This window comes from Fistularia commersonii, chromosome 23 (genome assembly GCF_037954325.1).
Source record: "Fistularia commersonii isolate RoL2024-O1a breed Wild chromosome 23, RoL_Fcom_v1.0, whole genome shotgun sequence".
Classification (NCBI taxonomy): domain Eukaryota; kingdom Metazoa; phylum Chordata; class Actinopteri; order Syngnathiformes; family Fistulariidae; genus Fistularia; species Fistularia commersonii.
Genome location: NC_141306.1, coordinates 4,658,801 through 4,682,928, shown reverse-complemented (window position 1 = coordinate 4,682,928; position 24,128 = coordinate 4,658,801). Strand labels below are relative to the sequence as shown.

The 24,128-nt window shown below is 42.0% G+C and overlaps 1 protein-coding gene across 2 annotated transcripts; it reads right to left on the bottom strand.

The window, feature by feature from the left end:
- Window positions 1-11,321: 11,321 nt before the first annotated feature.
- On the bottom strand, window positions 11,322-22,294 carry gps1 (G protein pathway suppressor 1). 2 transcript variants are annotated; one of them, XM_086170467.1, is made up of 14 exons: window positions 22,138-22,294; window positions 20,156-20,248; window positions 19,176-19,357; window positions 18,193-18,357; window positions 17,814-17,949; window positions 17,192-17,269; window positions 16,765-16,825; window positions 16,570-16,655; window positions 15,681-15,775; window positions 15,093-15,198; window positions 14,872-14,952; window positions 13,607-13,744; window positions 12,924-13,058; window positions 11,322-11,701 (listed from the first exon to the last, which is right to left on the bottom strand). In XM_086170467.1, exons 1-14 carry the CDS (start codon window positions 22,168-22,170, stop codon window positions 11,627-11,629), a joined length of 1,464 nt encoding a protein of 487 aa, XP_086026593.1. In that variant the 5' UTR covers window positions 22,171-22,294; the 3' UTR covers window positions 11,322-11,626. The 2 variants fall into 2 exon arrangements, with proteins under 2 accessions (XP_086026593.1, XP_086026595.1); XM_086170469.1 differs by having other exon boundaries at window positions 11,596-11,701; window positions 12,930-13,058.
- Window positions 22,295-24,128: the final 1,834 nt, after the last annotated feature.

Sequence of the window (24,128 nt, the reverse complement as noted above, 5' to 3'; positions counted from 1 at the left end):
AAAGGTTTCTACTTCACGGATTTTGCCTATCACGGGTTCTTTTTGGAACGTAACCCCCGCGAAAAACAAGGGTATACTGTAACGCTTGGTATCGTCAACTCAAAAAGTATCGCAGGCGTTTTAGATCGGTACCAACATCGGAATGCCACAATGTGTGACAAATGAAGACATTAAGTGCTGCCAAACAACTGGAACGGCCAAGTGGAAGACTGTGAAAGGGGACGCGCAGCCAGGAAAGTGAGCCAAAGCTGCCACTGGGAATAAAAAGCAGATCCAATTTCAGCTTTCTGACCAGTTTCTGTCCATTTGTTTGCACTTTTATTAACACCTCGGATCTGTAACAAATTCTGCTATAGTTATCTTTAAAAACGATGCCCACGGACTTTTCGCAATCCACTCCGAAAGCCGTGCAACAATACAACTCCACATTAAATACTAATGATCTGGACTTTTCCAAAAAGGCGACTTGTCTCGCACCATCTTACACACCTTTCCTTTCATTCTGGTTGATACTCTTTTCACTCCTGATACTTTTCTCCACCCGTTCCAACCTGCTTGCAATTATTCACCTCTTCTCCACACTCTTCATTGCTCTGGACTGTTGACCCCAAGTGATCGCCGGTCGCCACATTTGCAGAACGGGCTCGGTGCGTAGGAATCACCCGTCGTGATAAATCCTCATTTTAAGTAGGTCTCCTGGTATTGTCTGGTAATAGCAACTTTCTTTATCTAAGTGGTCATAGGCTCTTCTTCTGTCTCCTCACTGGGCCTTTTCCCTTTTGCAAAGAAACTGTTTTTTACCCGCTTTGCTTCAACGTGACCGAGACGAGCATCTTGACACGCGTCAAAGAGTGAGTCATAGACGGATGTGACGGTTAGAATTCGGTCATTTTTCAAAATAAAACCTCGTTCGGACTCGGATAATAAATAAGAAGGAATAAAGTGATTTATGGCAAGATTTGGACCAGCAGATTTGCGCTGTACAACATTCAGAAAATCAGACCCTACCTGACCCAACAGTCGGCACAGCTATTGGTTCAGGCCATGGTCATCTCCCGCCTGGACTACTGCAATTCCCTCCTAGCTGGACTACCTGCTTGTGCAATAAAACCACTGCAGATGGGACAGAATGCAGCAGCACGGTTGGTATTCACTCAACCCAAAAGGTCTCATGTTACACCTCTGTTCATCCAGTTGCACCGGCTACCAGTAGCTGCCAGGATCAAGCACAAGGCCCTGACCCTGGCATTCAAAACCACCTCAGGAACAGGTCCAGCATATCTGACCTTATGCTCCCGGCAGAGAGCTGCGTTCCTCTAATACAAACCTACTAGTAGTACCTTTTGCTCGCTCTAAGCGATCTCAGGCAAAACTGTTCTCAGTTCTACTACCTCAGTGGTGGAACAAACTCCCAGAAGCAACAAGACTAGCATCATCTCTCTCAACCTTCAAGAAACGGCTAAAAACTGTTCTCTTTCAGGACTTTTTACTGCGCTGATGCCCCAGATCAGGTTAGGCAGCAAGTTAGGCTATGCAGTGTGTGTACGTTTGTGTATGTCTTTGTCAAAAAAAAGAAAAAAAAAAAAAACAAAACTCACTAACCCAAGCTTACTGTTCTGTATATTTCCTGTGCATTGTGTATTTGCAAGTGTATTTGCAGTCCCTATGTCCTCTATTGTAAGTCGCTTTGGATAAAAGCGTCTGCCAAATGCAATGTAATGTAATGTAATGTATTCTTTCCGTGTGGCCCGGTACCGAACGACCCACGGACTGGTACCGGTCCGCGGCGCGTGGGTTGGGGGCGCTGATTTACAGGATACAGTCCAGAACACCGAGTTCCGTGTCATAACAAAACGTCAGACCGCTTTTCTCTTGAAAATGGAGAGAAAATACATTTTCAGCAAGGCCACAAAGATAAGCAGAAGTTTTGCTTTTCAGCCAAAGAGTGGCCTCATTGCATCTCTGTGCAAATGGGATCCGCCGTTAAACAAAATGCATCTTTACTGTAATTTCTGTTGTCTGATTAGAAATGATGCATTGCAACATGCCATTTTTCCCCCCCGCATAAATCTATTTAAATGGAGGTGTATTTACACGGAGCAAGGAGAGGGCAGGAGTGGAAGTGGGAGGCAAACCACTCCATCTCCAATCCGCCGCTGACGCAAAAATACCATTAAAATAAATCTATTTTCTCTCAGTATAAAAATACCCCCAGTTCTGATATTCTCGCTAGCAGTGTAATGACTTCCTTATCTGGTCCCTCTGTAGTCTGGAATTAAAGGAAAGTGAAATATAGACATGCAAAAATATACAACCTCTGGCCATGCACACGCACACACACACACACACACATTTTTAAATACAAGATCAAGCTCGTGCAAACATCAGTGAAAATTCGAACGCACACAGAAATAGAACCTCAAAAAACACACATCAGGCGGTAAATGTGCCCGTCGTACACACACACACACACACACACACACGCACATAAACACCTCTAGCAGCTCCAACAAGCTAAAGCCAGTTAATGAGAAGCTAATTATTTGTGCAGCAGCAGGCTGGTGCCCTGCCATCCCAACCCTAGGCGTTCTCCACCCAACAAACCATGTCCCCAACTTATTAACAAGACTTCCAAAGCTGCTTCCAACCATGTGATTATGTCTGCGCCTCCATCCCGCCTGAATGCACCGTGATTGATCCATCTGGGGTGTGGGAGTTTAAGCTAATAAAAAAAGGTTTATTTAAACATCCTCTGAATCTAAATTGAACCCTTAGTATTAAATGAGCCGTGTTGAGTTGTTTGAATGGCAGCGACCAAAGACAGGAGGAGTTTATTTGTTCCTGCACCGATAAATGCAACAGTGAGTCATTCTGCGATTTAAAAAAAAAAAGAGTTTTGAAAAATGTCACCAAGCAAATTGCTGCTTAGTTGTCTTCACTGACAGTTACATGACTGTTTTTGCCAAATTGAGAAGTTTCAAAATCTTGAGAAAATACTCAAAAAACAGACATACAAGTTTAGGGGTTTTTGGTCGGTTCAGATTCCAGCTGCAAGAGAACCAAGAGAAGGTTGATTACGTTCCTGTACGCACTGTCTGACGCTCAAGGGAGGGGGATTGCCAGAGATACGCAAATATTCACCCTCTCCTTCACAAATTTAGGCACCTCAATGAACCTCCTGCATCTTTTCAGAACTCCACAAGGAGAAGCTCCTTGTAGGGTCTCAAAGTGGGAACCTTACAATGAAGGTGAAACACTAAGAAGTTTGACGCCGGGACAAAACCTTAGAACAATGGATCAGCGTGTGGGTTCGGGGAAATAATTTTAAAACATCCCTCCTCTCATTTTCGACCCTTACCGCTCAAAACAATACAGTATTTAAAAAAAAAAAAGAAAGGCACATCTCACCTTGAGGCCCCTCACCTGATTTTCCAAGGAACCATATCGTGGAGATGACCTCTGACCTTTGCTGTGATGCAGAGATTTATCATTCCGGGGTAGTGCACGTCTGGCAACCTGCAACCTGCCGGGGACTTGTTCCGTTACTCACTGGATCAGTGCACGAGGCTGACGGGATGCCAAAGGACAGACGGGCCGCAGCGTCCAAAAAGTCCTCCGTGCGTGTTAATGGTGCACATTTCAGACGTCCTTGTTCCCAGTTTTGTTTGTACGCCGCACAGTATCACAGAACTACACCGAATAATGAAGTTCAGTTCAATCAAATCAAACAGGGCAGGTGTGAAAAGTACCCAGAGCCCCAAACACACACACACACACACACACACACACACACACACACACACACGCACATACTCACACACACCTGGCTCACGAATCACGAAGCTGATGAGAGACGACCTCATTTCTCAAGGTTCAGCACTCGGAAAATGTTGCGACAGCAGGGAAAATGCAAATCAAAAACTTATCAGATGATTCTTAATTCATTTTCACTTTTATTTTGTTGGGGAAAATAAGAACACAAGATTAGCTTCTTTTGTCTCCTGAGCTCAGAGGGAGCCGAAGATGGATCATCATGGCGGTCCCTCCGCCCCTCGCGGCTGGAGGCCGTCAGCCGGCCCACGAGGTGAGACCAAGAAGTGGATTTGCTCATTCAGTCGCTCAGGTAGGTCAACAACTTTGAGCTGACCGCCTGCGATTGAGCATTTGACTGAATGTTTGCTTCACTTAGAGGTAAAACCAGAGATCTCTTAGCAACGCGGCCGCCTCGTAACGACCAGACGTGCATCGGGTCCCCTCGGGTCACGTGTTAATGCACCGTCGCTTTGCCCGGCTGCTTCGCTGCGTCCCGGTGGAAGCGCTGGCTTCGGAGCTCCTGGTCACCGCTGCCTTCTTTAGCAGAATTTAATCGTTGAAGAAATCGAACAAAGGAAAAAAACAAGTTCTTGTCTCTCTTAGATTCGTCTGGGTCCTGCAACTGAACATTTCTGGTCAACTAGGCCGATCTGATTGCTTCAAGAAATGCCACATAAGGAGTTGTTTGTTGAGTGTTGACAAAAGTAACATGGTCTAAACCGAATAAAATCGAACAGAAATAAAGGGAACACTTTACACAATGTAACAAACTGTCCACTTGGGAAGCAACACTGAGTCATTCTGACTTGTTTAAGGATATTACATCAACATTGGATCAGCCTGTTGTGTCTCCTTCGGGTTAATAAATCTGATTTCCATTGATAATTGTGTGATTCTGTCGTCAGCACATTCAATTGCGTAAAGAACAAATATTATTTAATCAGAATATTTCATTCATTCAGATCTAGGATGTGTTATTTTAGTGTTCCCTTTGTTTTTTCCAGCAGTGTTTTTCAGCTCCTGGTCACTGCCGCCTTCTTTCACTAAAAAGAAGCGTCGAGGAAAATCAAACGGTGCATTTAACATCAGCCTTCCGAACTCAGCGAGCCCGCCAGGCCTTCAGGACCCCCTCCTCCGCGCCGCGAGTCCAAACGGGTCGCGCACGTGCCGTCACGGGTGACAGCGACACAATTACTTGCATTGTCACAAACAACCTGACATTTCACCAGCACAGCTGTTAGCTTCTTGAGCTAAATAGACCTCCGAAAGCCCCAGCGAACACACCCCGACAAGCCGGCGCCGAGGTCTTGGCGTCTCTTCGGCCGCTCCATTTTAACGTTGCCAAAGGACGGGAGATCGGGTTGTATTACGCAACGACAACACCCGCCCCCTCATTTACCCGCTAACTCGGATGACGATGCCGCAGAGCTAATATCGCTCCATGTAAACCCCGCAGATTGAGCACCGGTCCCGCGCCTCGCTGTTTCAGTAAATTAAGCATGCATTACATCACACGTCTCACTCGGGTACCTACCCTTTCTAAGGAGCGAATTAGATGGAGGCAGCAAGTGTGCCAGAGCCTGGTTCGCCGGAGATAACGCCGCCCGGTCTGAACTCTCCCTATGTTGACCCGACGCCAGGCACTTACTCAAAGCGGAGGGATGGCCAAAACCCAAAGTTTTCTTTCTCGCGTCGGTGTCGAGCATTTTCGTCCGACCGTGCCAAGCGGTTCCCCTCGGGAGAGGTGATGGTCGCACTGTTCCCGAACACCCGGAGGAGAAAAACATAATTGTCATCTGAAGGCTTTTTGCTGATGAGATATCGGCGTTAAACACTTCAAAACTCTCGAAGCAGTCGGAATCAGGGTTTTCAAATGCCAGGTGAGCCTCGCTGATTGAACCCAGTTAGCACACTCGCCTCTTTCTACCTTCGCGTCACAAAAATGGTATTTTACTGCCACCTCACTCCCTTTTTACTCAAAGAAAAACATCATACTTACTGAGATTTTGCCTTTTAACCAGGATCTCAAAATCTGGCACTCCATAAACACCTTGGTCCTTGTTGGATTCTTTGCAACCGCACCAAATTCATGAAATTAGTTGATTTTTTTTTTTCCACTGCAAAGCTAAACTCTGTGAATAACTTCTCGTACAGACTGGAGCTCTCAGAAGTCACATCGCAAGCTAGCGGAATTTATCAGTTGAAGAAATCGAACAGAGAAAAACCCAAACGACTGCAACTTAACGTTTCTTACTCGGTGAACAACTGGTCACCTAGACGGATCGGAATGCTTCAGGAAATACCAGATAAGGGGTTGTTTGTCGAGAGTTAAGAAGAGGAGCGCGGCCTGAATCAGGGGCGCCTAATACATTGATCAATCAGTCAATCGCTAGGGCGACACGCAAAACCTGACTTTTAAAATAACTTCCACTGCACAAGTTAAAAACCATTGAACTGCTTTACAGTACAGGGGGTTTGGGTAAATCGCATATAATTAAAAAATAAAATTAAAAAATAGCTGTTAGCCAATCTGAGATGTCCACCCAAATACCGTCCTTCCGTGACAGATGATCAGTTGGAAACATGTTTGAGAGCGTTTTAACAGCAGCTACTGTCCGGAATATGCAACCCTGGCGGATTCATTCCAGTGCAAGACATCATCATAGTGAAATCATGGCCAAATATAAACAGAATTGTATTGTGTCATTCATATTCATGCTGTTATGCAAGGTAAACAATACATATTTGAGATATAAAGTAAACCCGGTATGTAAATGGATTCCGAGCCAAATAAGTGAAGCCGCGCGCCCTAAACCTGGGTCTCACACGTTTTTATTTCGGCCCTCAGGGTGCCTGCAGGGCGCCTGCAAGACCGTCCCGCAAACTTTAAGCGCAGAAACGTAGGGGTGAAACCTCAAGACGTCGGAAGGCTGCTCTCCAAAACGGAAGCTTATATTGGCTCAGGGGGATTTGAGATGGAGCGGATCACACTGGAAGACTGGGTTGTGATCACACCTCCTTCGACAGAAATGGACGCCGTGTGCGAAGACGAAAATGAACAATTCACAGTTGCAAAGCCGGTCTCCGGGAACGGGTACCCGGCTTCGCCGCTTCCTTGTATCAGTAACGCAAGTCTTCCTTTCTCTCACTGCACCAGATAGCAGAGAGATTTCCCATCAACATTTCTTGCCTTCCAGACGGCATTCTGTCCGTGCCTGGCGGGAAACTCGACGGTAACTTTCCGACTTCGACCGACGGGTCACCTTTCGGATCGCGCGACTTTTCCGAGTCGGCTTCCGGCACGGAGAGACGAACCGTTCCTGTCGAAGACAAAGCAGCTGAGTCATTTTGACAGATATTGTTAGCTTTTGTTGAACATTACTGTCACTGGGAACGTTTTCTTCCTCCGGCCTCCTCTGCAGTCCCTTTGTTCTGCACATCATCGTCCTCCTGCTCGCTGTCACTCTTCTCAAACCGCTGACACCGAAGCTGCGTGACATCATTCTCTCACGGCGCCTTGCGCTCGCCTGTCTTCCTCTCTCTGTTTTTTTATTTTCATCTTGTTCTTTTTATCTGCCCCGCCCACATACTCCGCTCTTTCTTTGGTCCGTCAATACGCCGGCTGACGGCCGCTCGGAAGGAAATGGCGTTCCACGCCATAAGCGTGACCCGCGTGATGGTGTTAGAAACCAGAGCTGCGCGCCGCCGTGCTCGATCGGAACGTAGACAGCGCCGCTGCTAGAATGAGATTCAAACGAATAAAATCAAATAAATTAAAAAGCAGCTATGATTTAGAAGAAATAGCTTGCAGGTAGATGGCTGTCATTGACCTCACGGTGCAGCTATAACATGACCGGAGCATAAAAACACTCCAAACATTGAATATGGGAGGATTGTCCAACTAAACAAAAAAAAATGGTTTATAATGACTAGAAAATTTATTCACATCTATACTGCTTATGCTCAAACATGTTCTCTTGGAATGTTGCTCATTCACCCTTTCTTTCACGTCAAATAGACACAAACCGTTCACCCTCTCACCCACAAGTCTTAAAGAGACATGCAACCATTCACTCCTTCATTCCACGTCATATAAACATTCACACGTCTGATGAATATAATGCATGTTTTTGAACTGCGGCAGGAAACCAAAGAGCCTGGAGCAAAACCATGCAAACGCAGGGAGAGTCAACACAGGAAGCCCACCGCCCCGTGTCGCGAAAATTGAATGTAAAACATAATCAAAATGACAAATGAGAATTATGCTGAGTTGTAAAAAAAAAAAAAAAAAAAAAAAAAAAGTTAAAATTGATTTCTGTTGTGCATAAAGAGATTTCTGTGAACTCCCAACCGAGCTCGGACTGCAGCGGTGCGCCCGAGGAAAGCAAGGAGGGGCATTAGTCAGCAAAGTCTTAACTTTCCTAACTTTTATTTCACACCTCCTCCAACCTCGCTCGCACACGCAGACACGAAAAGAAAAACTTTTCAGGAAATGGAACATTTAATATAAAACCAAACTTCAAAACATGAATATTCTTTATCTGCAGGCTTTTCTGGGAAACCATTTCCCTTTTCTGCAGACATGCTTTCGGAATGGTTAGCAGCAGTTGTCTCAAATTCAATCTGTCTTGGAAAGAGTCTGTGAGTGACACCGGAACGAACACTCTCGGTCAAATCGCCGCCATTAGTCTGTTGCTTCAACAGACTCGGGCCGGAGTCATCACCAGAAATACATTCAGAAACAAAGAGGAGGCAGAGTTTCAATTAAAAACCGGCGCGGCACTCGGACACACGCGTCCCTATCTCATCTGTCCCGATGTTTCAAAGAATCCAGGCAGCCCATTTATAGCCGCTTTCCCCATGGGCTGCAGAACTATGAATAATGTCACAAATCCATTTGAGGCAGGAATAACTAGCCGGCAATTCATCAGAAATAAAATTAAAAAAAAAGAAAAGAAAAAAAAAATTCGAATAGCTCATGTGAGAGTAACTTGCCTACAGTCCTGAAAACCCTGAATATTATCAGACATCCCATATTAGTAAGAATAAAATAAATTCAGTCGCGCCAGATTTCCACTAGTATTCAGTTATTTTACCCAAAGCAAACGTTTGTTCGAGTTATTTTTTTTCCCCCCATCTCGTTTTATTCATTTAATTTCACGTTTGAATTATTGTTCTGCTTCTTAACCTCAACTTATCATCTGATCCCCTAATAAAAGACCCTCACACACACACAAACACACACAAACGCATTATAAATCTGTCTTCTATTTTATCATTTTGTTGACAATTGTGTAACAGCAATCTTTTCATGCAGTTTCATGAGATTTATCGGTTCTTTCATGCATTGACTATACTGCGCGTAACTTTCACGTTAAACATTTTCAGCAATTTTACCGACAAATAAATTAGTTCAAATAATCACATATTTTTGTTGTTGTTTTTTTATCAGAATATGAACAAATTAAAAAAATGGTTGAAAAAATTACAAGTACAAAAGTTTAGTTTATTGGGAATTTTAAAAAGAAATCCAATTAAATAATTAAGAAAGTCACCTCAAAACCTCAGATACAACCAACTGCCGGTCGTTCATCATCCCACTCCCAACTGATTGCCATCATCTAAACTATTTGTTACGAGAAAATACTGTAATTCCGCTCATTTATTGGATTTACCCCCTTTTCACCATTTACCCGAAAAAAAAAAAAAAACACCTATAATACACAAATTGCCCCTCATCAGTCTCTTAGAAAATAATGACAGAGCCACTTACATCTACGTTCATAATCACTAATGACACAGTAATTAGCAATATCAGTGGCAGCGGCAGCAGTCCCATCCATCTCCAGTTATTTCACCCCCCCAGTGCAGCAGAGCAGTGCTCAGGAGCAAAGTGACGGGGGCCGATGGGAGGACAAAACTTCTTCAACACTGCCACCAAGTGCTAAACGTTGGGAACGTTATAAACAGAGCATGAATGCATATTTTCTGGAGGTTTTATCACGTCTAAGCTTGAAAGAGCACCAGATGCATCGCCCCTGTTATGTTGTATAATCAGGATGTCAACGGTGTAGCTCCGGACTGATCTTTGGATTTTTTTTTTTCCGATGTTTCTTAAACATGAACGGCAAATCACACTTGAATTAGTAAACAGGACTTTTCTTGAAATTGTGATGACATTAAAAGTATTTAAAAATATTGACTGGAAAAAAAAAGGTTCAGTATGTACAGGACTGTATCAGAAAATTAGGATATTGAGATAAAATTCTTAATCTTCTGTAATGCAATTACAAAAACAAAAATGTCATACATTCTGGATTCATTACAAATCAACTGAAATATTGCAAGCCTTTTATTATTTTAATATTGCTGATTATGGCTTACATCTTAAGAAAACTCAAAAATTTTATCTCAAATATCAGAATATCATTGAAAGTCATTTGTTTTTTTAAAAACAAAACAAAAATGTCATACATTCTGGATTCATTACAAATCAACTGAAATATTGCAAGCCTTTTATTATTTTAATATTGCTGATTATGGCTTACATCTTAAGAAAACTCAGAAATCGTATCTCAAAATATTAGAATATCACAAAAAAGTAATTTTTGTTTTCTTAATTGCATTACAGAAGATAAAGAACTTAATCACAATATTTTAATTTTCTGAGACAGCCCTGTATCTATCTTATACTGCACTCTGGGTCATGAGGCTACATATGACCATTCACACATCACATGTAGACACGCAACCATGCAGACATGGGAAGAACACGCAAACTCCACACAGAAGGGCTTCCTGTCGGAATCTAACCGAGAAGCTTATTACTGAGAAGCCCAAGCCCCCATTCAACTGTGTCATTCTAAAAAACAATTCTAATTGTATATATTATGAGACAATGTTGCATTCACAACCTGACACTAATCACGAGGAAAGGAAGGGGCAGTCAGACACTGTTATTTATGGAATAGATCTGGTTTTAAAGTCATTTTAAGACAAGTAGTCATTCCTTGCCTCCCTGATGTGTGTATTTCTGCTCAATACCACTAGGAGGTGGAGTGAGTCCTTCTGTGTTCTTTAAGATAAAAAGATAGGACTATGAATGTTCTTATGTTCATTAGGATTATAACAGTCTTAAAACTATCCAGGTCAGCATTTTCAATGTGGCTTAAAGTTATTAAATCCCTGAGTAGTTCTGGTTTGAAAACACAAAAGACAAATCAGTTTTAACTGAAGTGGGAAATGTGTCTGGATGCTAAAGAGACGCTTCAGACAAAATAGAAAATTCATTCTTTAAAAGAAAAACTTCATTTGAGGGAATGAGACTTGAGCCTCATCAGCTGCAACTAATCCTGTGGAGTGATTTTATATTATGGTTAATTGCGTGCGCGCTCACACACACACACGCACGCACACCCTTGTGAAAAGCTTGATCCTAAATTTAAGTGAAGAAAATGTTATTTACAGTAAAGACACGTAAAGTGCACATCCAAGAAAGGATCACCCCGTTGATGTTAAGGTAGGCGTTTTTATTTTAAAACCATGTTTGTGGCAATGGAGCCTCCATCAGGAGTAAACAGAGCAAAGTGCATCTCCTACCAGTAACTTACAGCTGAAGTGCTGATCTTTCATCCATTTTCTTCTTGTTTTCCACATCAGACCAACATCTGATAATAGATCATTCCAGAACATTAAAGTCTTTACAATGTGGAGTTTATGTTCTGTCTCCAGCACAGAAAGAAGAAAGAGGTGTGATGGTGGCGGTGGCGTCGGGTTGGGGAGGTTGGGGGAGTGTCGAACAACTAAATGATCCTCACATGTTGGTGCTCATCCTCGTCTGGCTGTTGGCTGGTGTAAGTTCCCCCTGGCTGCCCTCTCTGGGGGGAGACTGGGGAGGGGTGACAGGAGTGCGCTCATGTTATTAATAAAGGGAACACAGTCATACTGCACCTTCCAGGTGTTATCAGAGTATTTGATGATGTGTGTTCGCCGATTCTTTTAACTTATTTCACTGCAGAAAAATCATTCCGTTTGGAGTGAGGCGCTCCATACGAACCTGTATACAGCAGTCCTTTGCCGTATTGCTGTCTCACTGTTTTATACAATATAATAATTGCAGATTTTGAATCCGTGGTATAAAACTGCAAAAACCTGCCAAATAGTGAAAAGGCTGCAATAAATGAAAATTGTATTGTACGTTCCTACCCTACCCTCAGCTACGGTCACGAGCTGTGGGTAGTGACCGGAAAAGAACGTGATCGTGGATACAAGCGGCCGAAATGATTTTTCTCTGCAGGGCTGCCGGGCTCTCCCTTAGAAATAGGGTTAGAAGTTCGGTCACCGGGAGGAGCTCAGAGTTGCTGCTCCTTCGCATAGAGAGGAGTCAGATGAGGTGGCTCAGGCATCTGGTCAAGATGCCTCCTGGGGGGGGGTTTTTGAGGCATTTCCATCTGAGAGGAGGCCATGTCTCTAGGCTGGCCTGGGAACGCCTTGGGATCCCCAAGAAGAGCCAGACCATGTGGCTGAAGAGAGGGAAGTCTGGGCCTCTCTGCTCCGGCTGCTGCCCCCGTGACCCGACTTCGGATAAGCGGCAGAGGATGGATGGAAAATTGTATAAAAAATAAATAAATAAATAAATAAAATTTAAATCTGTTTTTTTCCATTCAAGATAGGTTTTTTGCCAGACCACAGATTTTTGCAGTATAAATGTATTTCTTTTATATTCATTTTTTTTTTTTTATTTCTATGGTAAAATGTGCATTTTCTGCAGTAGCAACACAAGGCACGGTGTTCTGTATCCTGGGCTCTAATTCACTCGGCAACCGTAGCATCATTCTCCACATCTCCTTCGCACAGCATGCATTCCGCAGCTTACCTCGTCCATTTCACATCGATGTGCGAACGCTCGTTTAAGAGTATAGGAAGTGTTTATGAATATGGGGAAAGGTGAATAAGAGAGTGGGGAGGATCGTAAAGCCTTAAAATATATAGAAATAATGAAATAAAAATATGGTCGCTGTTAGGATTTTCGTTTATACCAGCTGATTCTGGAACATAGCCCCCGCAATATATGTATTAATTTGCCACCGAGGTCAGTGAACCTGCGCTACCTTTACATGGATCTGGTTCCGCAGCACAGCAGCTCTGAGGATCATGGCTTTGGCTCGTCTCTGAAATTCTTTGCCCATGTGGAGCGACTTCTCGAAGGTGGTGCTTCTCTGGTCGACATCCCTCGCGTAGAGAATCTGCCGTCAACAAGTCAGAGCGGCACAGTGTTGTCAACACAATGGGAACACAGAGTCTGGCTAGCTTAAGAATCTGGAGGAAACCACCACGTTAGGGTTTGATACAAGACCTGACGACTTGCTAGGGAATACTAAAACTGCAAAAGGATTTTTTTTTTTTTTTTTTTTTAAAAGTCACAAGATGGCTTATGCAACGCAGACTGAACAATCTGGACTGTATGTACACAGATGACAAACAAAACCACCTATAAACCTTTCAAATCAGAAGTGTTTTTGTGGTGCTTCAGCTGGGAGAGGTACACAGCACGGAATGTGTAACACTCTCGGTCTTCACATTGCGTCCTATGCTAATTTTATTGGTAGCCGATCTCGTGAATGAAGCGTTTGGGCTGCAGCGGGTGGTTAACGGCCCTGGAAACCCGATCTCAAATGAAGTACACAAGATCAATTTGTCTCGGCAATCTGGTCCGATGAGGCCGAGCTAAGCGGCGACACGTCGGGGCGGCCGTTTGTCGTGATTGAATGAGCATTGAAAACGGGCCTCTCACCTTGCTGTGGGAGTCAATGCGGGCATTGATGAGCCCCTCCAAGATTAGCTGGGTGAGCTCGTCTTCCAAAGCGGCTACTGTAGTGTTGAAGGCCTGAGCCATCTTTGTCATGTCTGCTGACACGTAGGGACTGAAATACTGAGCAACACACACGCACACACAAGGCACTGAATTCCAGTCATTACACACAACCACATCAAAACCCTAAAACTAGATGAAAAAAAAAAAAAAAATCATACCGAATATTAACCTCAACAAGGACCTGAAAAGTGACAGTTTGCCCCACAAGCCCTCCAGGTCCTGACAGGGTGACAGTTTATGCCAGTAAATGTCTTTCCAATCATCTCCCCCAGTACTTTAGACAGGGGGTTGACTTTCTTTCCCATGGATCCACCCAGATCTATGGCTGGCAGGGACGAGGCCCTGATTTCCTCTGCTCAGGTTTGCATCTAAAGCTGTGAGCACGTAGCATGTCTCTGCTCCATTTCTCGGAATTCACACAGCCCAATTTTGTTGTTCTTGTCAAATCTTGTGTATAAAATACAAGATGCGCACTAAAGAATGTCTAATATGATAAAAACAACCATATATCAGAGAGTTTTTCCAATGGATGAGAGATTTCTGTTTGTATGTTAAAGGTCCATTAATCCCAGATTGTCCAATAACCTCTGAAATCCATATCCGTGAACGGTATAAATGAGTTTATCTTAGCAAAAAGTATTTACTCAATAAATTAGGTCTGCATGTCCATCCCACAGCCAGGTGTGTGAATGCACTGGCTGAGACTGAAATTAAGATTTCACAAACTCCATCACACAATTTGATCATTTGGCCAAATGGAGCCTCTTAAAATAAAGAGAAAGCCCAAATATGCAGACACACTTTAGATACGCTTTCTTGCTGGCGACCAGTTGAGCTGTCCAAGAACCTCAATAGGCAAAGACAAGTTTAGTTTCGTTTAGTTTTCTGGGATGATTTCAAAGGTATGTTTTTCATCATTACTATCATTACTGTTCCAAGAGATGGAAATTAATTTTTCGCTTTCCATCGCTTCCTGATTTTTAATGCCAATTCAAACAATGTAGGATGCAGCACAGTAAAGACACATAATTTGAGGTTCTCTTTGAAACCTGGAAGGTCTTGGAAACACAATCCCAGTACTGAATTCATTCGTCTACTTAGTCAAACATATAACGCATTGTTAAACATTCAGTGCTGATTCAAAGCTAGGTGGCAGTCATACCGTGATAGTTACTGCACTTTACCTGGATGAGAGCTCTGTTCCGAATCTGGCTGTACAATGTTTTGACGTGTGGGGCCAGGTACATGTCCAAAAGCAAGTTATCCTGGATAGTAGCAAACACAATTAGTGGTAGCAGATAAAAGGTTTTTGCAAAGGAACCTGCTCACATTGAGGCCTGCAGCTATTCAGGCATACAGCTATTCCTGGAATGACTTCATCATAACCACGCTGTCCCCCACTTACCTTCATTTCATCCAGCAGCTTGAGACAAGACGCGTACTTGGACTCGTAGAACTTGAAGATGATGTCGCGTATCTGAGGTTCTAACTCCAGAAATAACTTGAAGGAGCTGAAGACGGAGGAAAAAATAAGACCATTGTATGAATCAGTCTGAGGTAATTCAAGTACCATCATTTCCAGATGGTTTTCACTTAAACAACAATGCGGCTTATATATGCATTTGGGGGGGGGGGGGGGGGGCTAACTAGCGTCACGCCGCGAAAACATCTATCCTTGTCACATCCCATTGATGAAATGACCAAGAAAGTCTGATCCTGTTCAACTCCGACACCGAAGAAGACGACTTTGATGGTTTTAGTGCACAGAAGGAAGGCCAAGATAGCGATCGGGTAGCCGGTGCGGCTTATATTGAGGTGCTCTCAATAGTACGGAAATTATGGTAGGTGGTTACATTCAAGACCAGAGCACGTGCAGAATCAAGTGCTGGGACAAGATGCAAAGTGGCCTTTTCTCAAAAATATGTATGTGCCATACATAAGAGCAATGATGTAATTCTAGCCAGAGCTGGTGTCTTTGCTTGCCTTCCCCTACCTGCTGGAGATGACGTTACGTTGGAGCTCCTGTCTGTCAAACGTAGCCAAAGCACACAATCCTCCATAGACTGCTACATTACTGGGAGACAGCAGCTACGCACGCACGCACGCACGCACGCACGCACGCACGCACGCACGCACGCACGCACGCACGCACGCACGCACGCACGCACGCACGCACGCACACACGCACACACGCACACACGCACACACGCACAGGAAAGACAAATCACATCATTAGTACCAGCATAATTTACAGCTATAAAGCCTTGTTTATAACTGTAGATGATTAGTAGAAGAAAGAATTTGAGAAGAAAAACAAAACACTGGACAGTCAATAAAAATGTCCAATTTAAAAACTAAGCAGACCGTGAGTCATTCAGATTCACTTAACGCCTTGCTATGATACATTTAAAGCATGACATTATTTGTCAGTTCTTAATGGCGATGATAATTGCTTAGGCTTCTTTATAATAATATGGCAATATCAATATCACAGGAGAGAGTGGTGATGTAATGACTCCGGGCTGAAAAGTAAGCCGGCATTGCTTGCACTTTCTGTTAATACAATAGGTTAAGGCAATATGTACGAAAATATTGAGGCAATATGTAGGAATACTAAATATACGTGTGTTGGCGATCAGTAAAAATGAGCCAAACTGCTTTCTATTTCTAAGAACAAATGTGTCTTAAGCGGAGCAATAAATCAATAGCATTGTGTATCTTCTTTATGCTCTTTTTTTTCCAGCATTTTAGATCCTGCAGATCTACTTTAAAGATGAGGGAAATAAACGCCATACGTTAGCATGTTCCCACTTTGGTCAGATGTTGTACACTGGCTGAATAGGATGTTTACATGAAGCTGGCTACCCGTGACAGCAACTCACCTCAGGACAGTCACAGTGGTCGAAAGAAGCCTGAAGGAAGCACTTGGCAGCTGGTTTGTATTTTCGAGACGCGAGTTCAGCCAGACCTGATGCATCAACATGGAGAACATTCTCAGATACAGTTCAAGAAAACCGACATATATTAAACACTAAGAAAGCTATTTGCTAGTCTTTTAAAGTGAATTTCCAGTTCACCTGCTGCACACTTTAACTTGGTGAGGACTGCTTGGTTTTGGCTGTCTCGCTCTCCTCTTTGCTGCATGAAGAGAAAAACATCAGCTGAAGTCAACCGTCACCTCGGAAACACTGCTGAGAATTGTTCACATTTCCTCTTTAGCAACATGTTATGAGGGGTTTCTGATTTTAGCTCTCTGAGCCATGAAATCGAGATGGCACGCCAGGAAATGCACGTTTTCTTACAAAATATGACAGATCTGCCAGCCTGGAAACATTTTTTTCATACCAGTTCACATTTTGACTCTAATTTGGTGCTCTTTGTTCCATAAAAGCTGAAATCACACATCAGGAGTAAATTTTCATATGAGCTCTGCATCTTTTAGGAACCTTGGACGCAAGTAAAATAGCGACAAAGTGGCATCTACACTGTGAGGGCGGCGCTCACCTCTGCTATCTCTGGTGTGGACTCTGCCTTGTTGACGTAGCTCAGGACGTGGGACCAGTTTTGGAGGTAAACACTAACCTGCGGACAGAGAGCAGCAGTTACTCAGTGGCATACATCTTTCTGCAGCAAAGCCTCGAACAGTCCTCCTCAAACACCCCACCTTCATGTTTTGCGGCAACATCTCAGTCTGTTACGCATCATCTGTCCTTAACACATTTTCTGTCAGTACAGTGATAGAACATGCAAAAGGGATGGCACTCCATTATCTTGAAAATAAAAATACAAGGAAATTTGGATGTTAAGCTTTGGGACATTGTCTCTGAATTTTAAAAAGAGGGATAAAAAAATTAAATATGTATGTATGTATGTATGTATGTATACACACTAGTTAAACACAGATTATAAGTGCGACATTGCTATTTTTCTATTTTTAGGCAGTTATATTATCTTTTATTATGGAATCACTTTTCTTGCTGAAATGCTGTTTGCAGTCATGTAATCTTTCTTTTTATCATTGCATTTTCTTGATTGAACAGATTTAAATTTAACATGCGGAAAGATAAAATCTTATGGTCTCCATATGGAGGAAGAAGCATCCCTGGCTGTGCAGCTCATGCAGTACCTTGATAACGTTCAGACACATGTTAATGACATGCTTAGCACTAGTGCAGTAGTCTCGGGCTCGAGAGTAGCACTTCAGGGCATTGCTGAGGTCACCACAATCCAGGTAGTGGTCTCCCAGGTCATCATGGCCTCTCCTGAGGGAGGGGACACAAGAATCAGAATTGTAAAAACAATCAACGTCCATGTAATCAATCAAACTGCTAAGTAAACAAAATTAATATATTCTGAACAAATAATAATAATAATAATAATAATACATACGATTTGTATAGCGCTTTTCAAGGTACACAAAGACGCTTTACCATGAACAGTGAAAACAACGGGAAATTCCCGGAGTGATGTGTAAACAGTGGAAAAAAAAATTTGGCCTTTCATACCTGATGCTTTCTTTAATAGAGTTGCCCTTGTAATTCTTAAGATCTGTGTCGAGTTTCTCCAGTTTGAGCAAAGCCTTCTTCCTGGTGGATTCGGCCCAGGCCGAATCCAGGGGAGGAGGGACGACCCCACCCTCCGGGACTGTGTCCGGAACACCCTGCACCTCCCTGCGACAAAAATTTGCAGTTTTCTATTCAGCATGTGAAAGAATAAGGATAATAGTTCTACGATTTCCCACAAAATGTCCCTCTGATTCTGAGGCCCAAACAACATTTGATACCTTGTGAAAAGCTTCTCTTATGTATCCTTTTGAAAATAAGGAATGTCTGGCTTCTGTGCAATAATGGCTTTTTCCAGGGTTGTTGTGCATAAATGAGGACCATGATTTATTTTGCTCAGTGATGACTGCCGCTGACCAACACACGCCCACACTCCTTTTCAGCCTCACTGGAGGTTGTCATGGTGCATGGACGTTACCGTCGTCGATGTCCTTTGCACTTGTCATTGTGTTACGGTATTTTTTGTCAGATTCTGTACATTTTTGTTCTTAAATATAACAACCCCACATGGCAAAATGGTGGGGTCTGGACTGCCATGTACAAAACTGTAAATGATTAATACATATCCTATAAACAGCAATGTATTGATGAAGCTTCTACTTATTACACTGCCCAGGAGTCAACTTTCAGATCCTCCCAATGTCTCTAACATTATCATGAGAGACGGTAGTAGTTAAGACATATAAAATCAATAAAGTTATAGAGGACATTTTTTCAAAACCCTTAACATCGAGGCAATTGAAAGACTGCTTTAAAAGTCAACTACAGAGTGACTTTAGATTAGTGAATTTAATGTCCCTGGATAAGCAGTTGGACAATGAACAGATGGATGATGAAAAAATGAATTCAATGCCTTGCAAGAGTTAAGAAAGATGTTTGCCGCGCCTTTTAACCAGAACGTAAATAATGTCAGACGGGATAAATACCGCGTGGCCTCGGTGAGTTTGCGGTGGATCTCCTCATAAGTGTCGACATTAAAAGTCCTCTGGACGAAGGTGAGCGCCATCTTCAGGGCTTCCACCCGAAGCTGAGGGCAATGCTCTGCGATAAACTGGAGTCTCTCAATGCGCATCAGTCCACTGTAACTGGTAGCATATTGTTCCAAGTCCTACATACAAGCAGAGAGGGTCAACACACAAGAGATGTCAAAAAAAATATCTACTATCAAATCAGCAATCCCATTAGAAATGACTAACAAAGCATTTGGGGTTAATATTTTGATAAGATGTATAGAATGAGGTATGTTCTGACATTAAAACTTTGTTCGGTATTTTCCATCTTCCTAAAGCAAAAGTTCAACAACTGGTTTTATATAAAAGCACTTTATATGTTGAATACTTGGAATAAGGCTGCAAATATTACCTTCCTAATCAACTGACCTCTTTTTCTTCTCAATTTAATTATTTAACATTTTTGTCTTTCAAATGTTAAATCAATTATGAGAAATGGCATTTCAGTTTCCATGAGCCAAGTGACCTTTACAAATTACTTGTTTTATTAACCTCCTGCACAGATCCATTTCACCCACTGTCATGTGACTCTAGTTTTCAGGTCATCCGGGTCAAATTAAATCTTTTACTTGTCTCCTTTTAATGCAGACCAGTTAAACTCAGGGAAAGAGCAGGTCATTTGAGCAAAACTAAGAAACTTATTGCACACTCTTGTATTCAGGAGGGGTCCTGGTGTAATTCACTTGATATTGCCATATACTTTTCAGCTATGCCTTACAGACTGCCATAAAGTAGAATTGTAAAAGGATGTAACCTGGCTGACACTGCAACTCCAGTCAAGTAAATTAAGTATCAATTATAATGGAAACGTTACTAAAACAAAAAGCAGCACACAAAGCATTCTGCAAAAGGGACTTCACTTGTGCACCACCAACAACGGATAAAGTGTTCAATACCAGTGTTGGGTTCTCCACGATATAGTTGGTGTCGGGGGCATTCTGCTGGTCCTCCTGGGGGTCTGCATCAATCTGCATTGGCTCCACAGACCCCTAAGAAAAAATGCACAAACCGTTTCAAGGAATGAGTGGAACAATCTAACCGACAACTATCTTTCACTGTATGCTCTGTGGAGGGGCAACAATACATGGGATTAAACATTTTTTAGTATTCTTCAAAATTTTGGATTTTCAAAGGTGACCTCCTCCATGGCATTTTCCAACAACTTCCCCATGACAACCAGTTAAACATGTTTTGCAAGTAAGCAAAAAGTTAACTAAAAACAAAATAAACACATGAAAAAAAATCCTAATAATCTACATGCAGCTGTAGACATTTTGTGTCTTGTAAAACAAAGCAAGGATTTCGAGAGAAGATTCCAAATATTATCTAAATTAACCTTTCACCTCTTTATTTTACCCCCTCAAGATGGCAGTGGAAGACAGCAGCCTGTCGCAGCAGCTCCTATTTCCCCTATCTCCTTACTTCTGGACTTATTTACCTATTCACTCCTCTTTCACGGGTGAGACTACATAAAACGTCGCTCCACTGCACTGCGTTGCTTGCCACAGTGTTCCCCCTACAAAAACTAAGAAAAATGATATAATATACCAGGAGGAACGTCTTTTTTTCAAGCTGCTGTGAAAAAAGAATTACCCCTAGGAGGATCAATAAAGTTTATATTATAACCCAAACTGGTCTGAGACACTGGATATTATAAATTCTGTTAAAGAAGAGTCCAAAAATAAGCAAAGGCTAAACAATATCCAGTCATCTTTTAGGTGACCTAAAAATCAGGCTGCAATCTGCAAATCCTGCACATACCTTATTATCAAATAGCAAAATGAATGGTTTGTTTTATCTTTCTTCAATGAAGGACAGAATACTTCAACACTGGGTTATACAGGTTGGTAATGGTCACAATTTTCCAAGTTATCCTAGAACACGAAGGTTTGCAAAATAAACAGACGTGAAAGTCGGATTATAACAGGGTATTCTGTTCATACACGATACAACAAATGTCGTTCCTTACAGCTGAGAGGAATGCATGGGAATGTCTGCTCAAAGCTGAGAAATGTTTGAGTTTTGTAAGGAGTTACTAGATATAAATTAGCGAAAAATGACAGACAATCAGTGTAAAATCTGCACTACGCTAGATGTTTCCCAAATCATCACTTTTAACAACAAACTATCCGTAACTGACAGGTAAACACAGGAAGTTCCTTGACACTGCTAATCGTAGTTAGCTTAGGGCCACACACACACTCACACACACACACACACACACACACACAAACACAAACACACACAAGTCTAAAAGACTAGTTGTTTTGGTCGAAGGTTTTAATCTCGACTTTACAAACGTCGAAGCTCTAGCGTAATTCGATATCATGGAAGTTCACTTGTACACTAGCATCCAAACGCGATGCTATCGGCGATGCTCATGTTGTTAGCCGGCGGAGGCCTTACCCCAAGTGTTAGCCGTCTGTCCCAAACTCAGCTGAAAATGATTAAAATCCACTCGTTTTCTCTCGAATACACTACAATTGAGGATATGTTATGAAATTTCGATGTAAATTACTATACAGTTAGCTAACCGGTGCACCGAGCGGTTATCAACAGTCGGGTAATTTGTTATCAACCCCTTCGTTTGCTCACCAGACGTTACACCAGTTAAGGTTAGCTACACTTGAAGGTGTAAAATCTAAACTCGGTTTGATCCCAAAGCGGCAAATGTTTTGGAAATTTCTTTATCGATATTTTAGCATAACGAGCTCATTCAAGACGTAGCAGTGAATGGTGGTCTTTAACTATGAATAAAGTCAAGCATGGTTTTTGTTGCTTGACCTGACCATCGCTAGCTGCGCGCCGCGTCACTGCACCGGTTCATCCGCAAACTCCGCCTGTCAGAAATGACAGAATAAGGCAATTGAAGACTCACCTGAAAGTTAAAGACTTGTACGGGCAAGGGCATCTTATTTTTCCCTTCACGTTGTGAACTGTCGGGGGCGGTTTGTCATGAGTTTATGTGCGGCGCCCAAATGCAACTCAGCAGCCGTGCAAGTGAAGTTGGAGCCGCCTTCTTCTTCGCTGCTTCCTAGCTTACGTCCTTCTTTCGTCATTAGCGCCACCTAGCGGCGAATCTCTGCTAGTGCTCAGTGATGACTAAAAATATTAAATACTTAGGTTTAAATTATTATTGGTATTACTTACCCTCTGGTATTGTGCAAACCTTTTCCTCATTATAAATTGTTTTCTTGCTCACTTTAATTACGTTTGTAAGTTTCTATGTTTTTATTTTTTTGAGGGGGGGGCTTGGTCAACATATAATTAGATTTTTTTTTATCCAGCAACTTTATTTGCTCCAAGTTTCATGAAATATAAAATACATCTTTTTATATTCCCTCAATGTGAAACCAACATTTTTACCGAAAATATTGGTGGTTTTTTTGCCTAATATCAATAAAATTAGTTTGACCCCATATTTGTTTTAGTCTTTTTTTTTTTTTTTTTTTTTGTTCAGGTGATTTTGCTTTATTTGTTTCTTTGTTTTTATTTTAATTGATTCAATATCTAGCATCCTATCTGTATCCCAGCCACTGCAACTTTCATGGTTTATATTTCATGGTTTGTCACACATTCTGATAGATTTCATCCACGGGAAGGCAAAAGTGCAAAGTTTTAGAGGTTGAAGCTGAAACAAGTTGAACTATAAAAGTGCATTCTTTTAATTTTCGCCACTATAAATATATGACAGAGCATATGTTTTTTCAAAAGAAAGTGCCAATTTATTTTTGAAGGTAATTGGGAAACAAATGTAGGCAACATTGAACCAAATTCCAGTGTTTCATGCATGAACAGATCAAAACTTTAACATCTTGGATTTTGTCTCTCAAACATTTTTATTTTTGCAATTGGAACTGTGAGCTTTAAATAAAAACAAGAGACACAAGTTTTGTTGGATTATTACACGTTACATAGAAACATCAGCAACATATAATTTTATGAAACTTTGTCTTGATTTTGATTTTTTTTAAAATTCAAGATCATAATCTGTCCTTGCATGAGACCCCGTTTAAACTGACAGATAAATCTATTTCATCCTGTGGCTGCCGACCTGGCACTTCACTGACCTGCGTCACAAAATCCCCATCATTATAGCTATTAATAGCAAAGAAGCTATCAATGGTTCATTCAATCTGCAGGACGCCCAGCCGCAACACATCCCAGACAACAAGTATGCAATACTTTCACTTCCGATAGCGTCATTGAATTAATTTTGAAACTCCAGCATGTAAGTTTTTATTTTTTCAGTTGTTGCTGACAGGGGGGCACCAGGGACTGATGCAACAATCATCCACCGGGTCACTATTTTTTTTATATCTTTTAGCTTGAGAAGCTTTTTCTGGAAAGATTATGGGGACAAAAACAGAAACATAATTGTATATAAACGCTGGTATCCTTGATTTGGACAGTCACTTCCTGAGAGCTTGGTGGTTACCATGGCAACTCATCACACCTCCCCAAGTGCATACAAGTTCACACCGCAGGAAAGCAATGTTAATATATGTGGCATTTGCATTGCAATAAAGATGAAATTCAAAAAATTTCCCACTTGCTTCCAGCGATTATCTTGTTCCAAAAACATTCTTATTAACAAATAAAGTGACTGGCTGGTCACCTCATTGCGCAAAACAAAGCAATATTTCAAGAGAATAAAAATAGCTAAAATTGCTATATGATTATCATATAAATCAAAGCAGAAATTACCATGTCATACAAGAATTTGATTTTTAATAAAACCAGAATTTCAGCTTAAGGTCATACCCATGCTTGGATCACTGCAGCAGATATCACAGGATACTGGCTTAAAATGATCAAGTCTGTCTGTCTATCTGTGGTCTCGTTCAAAATGATATTGTTTGTACAAAC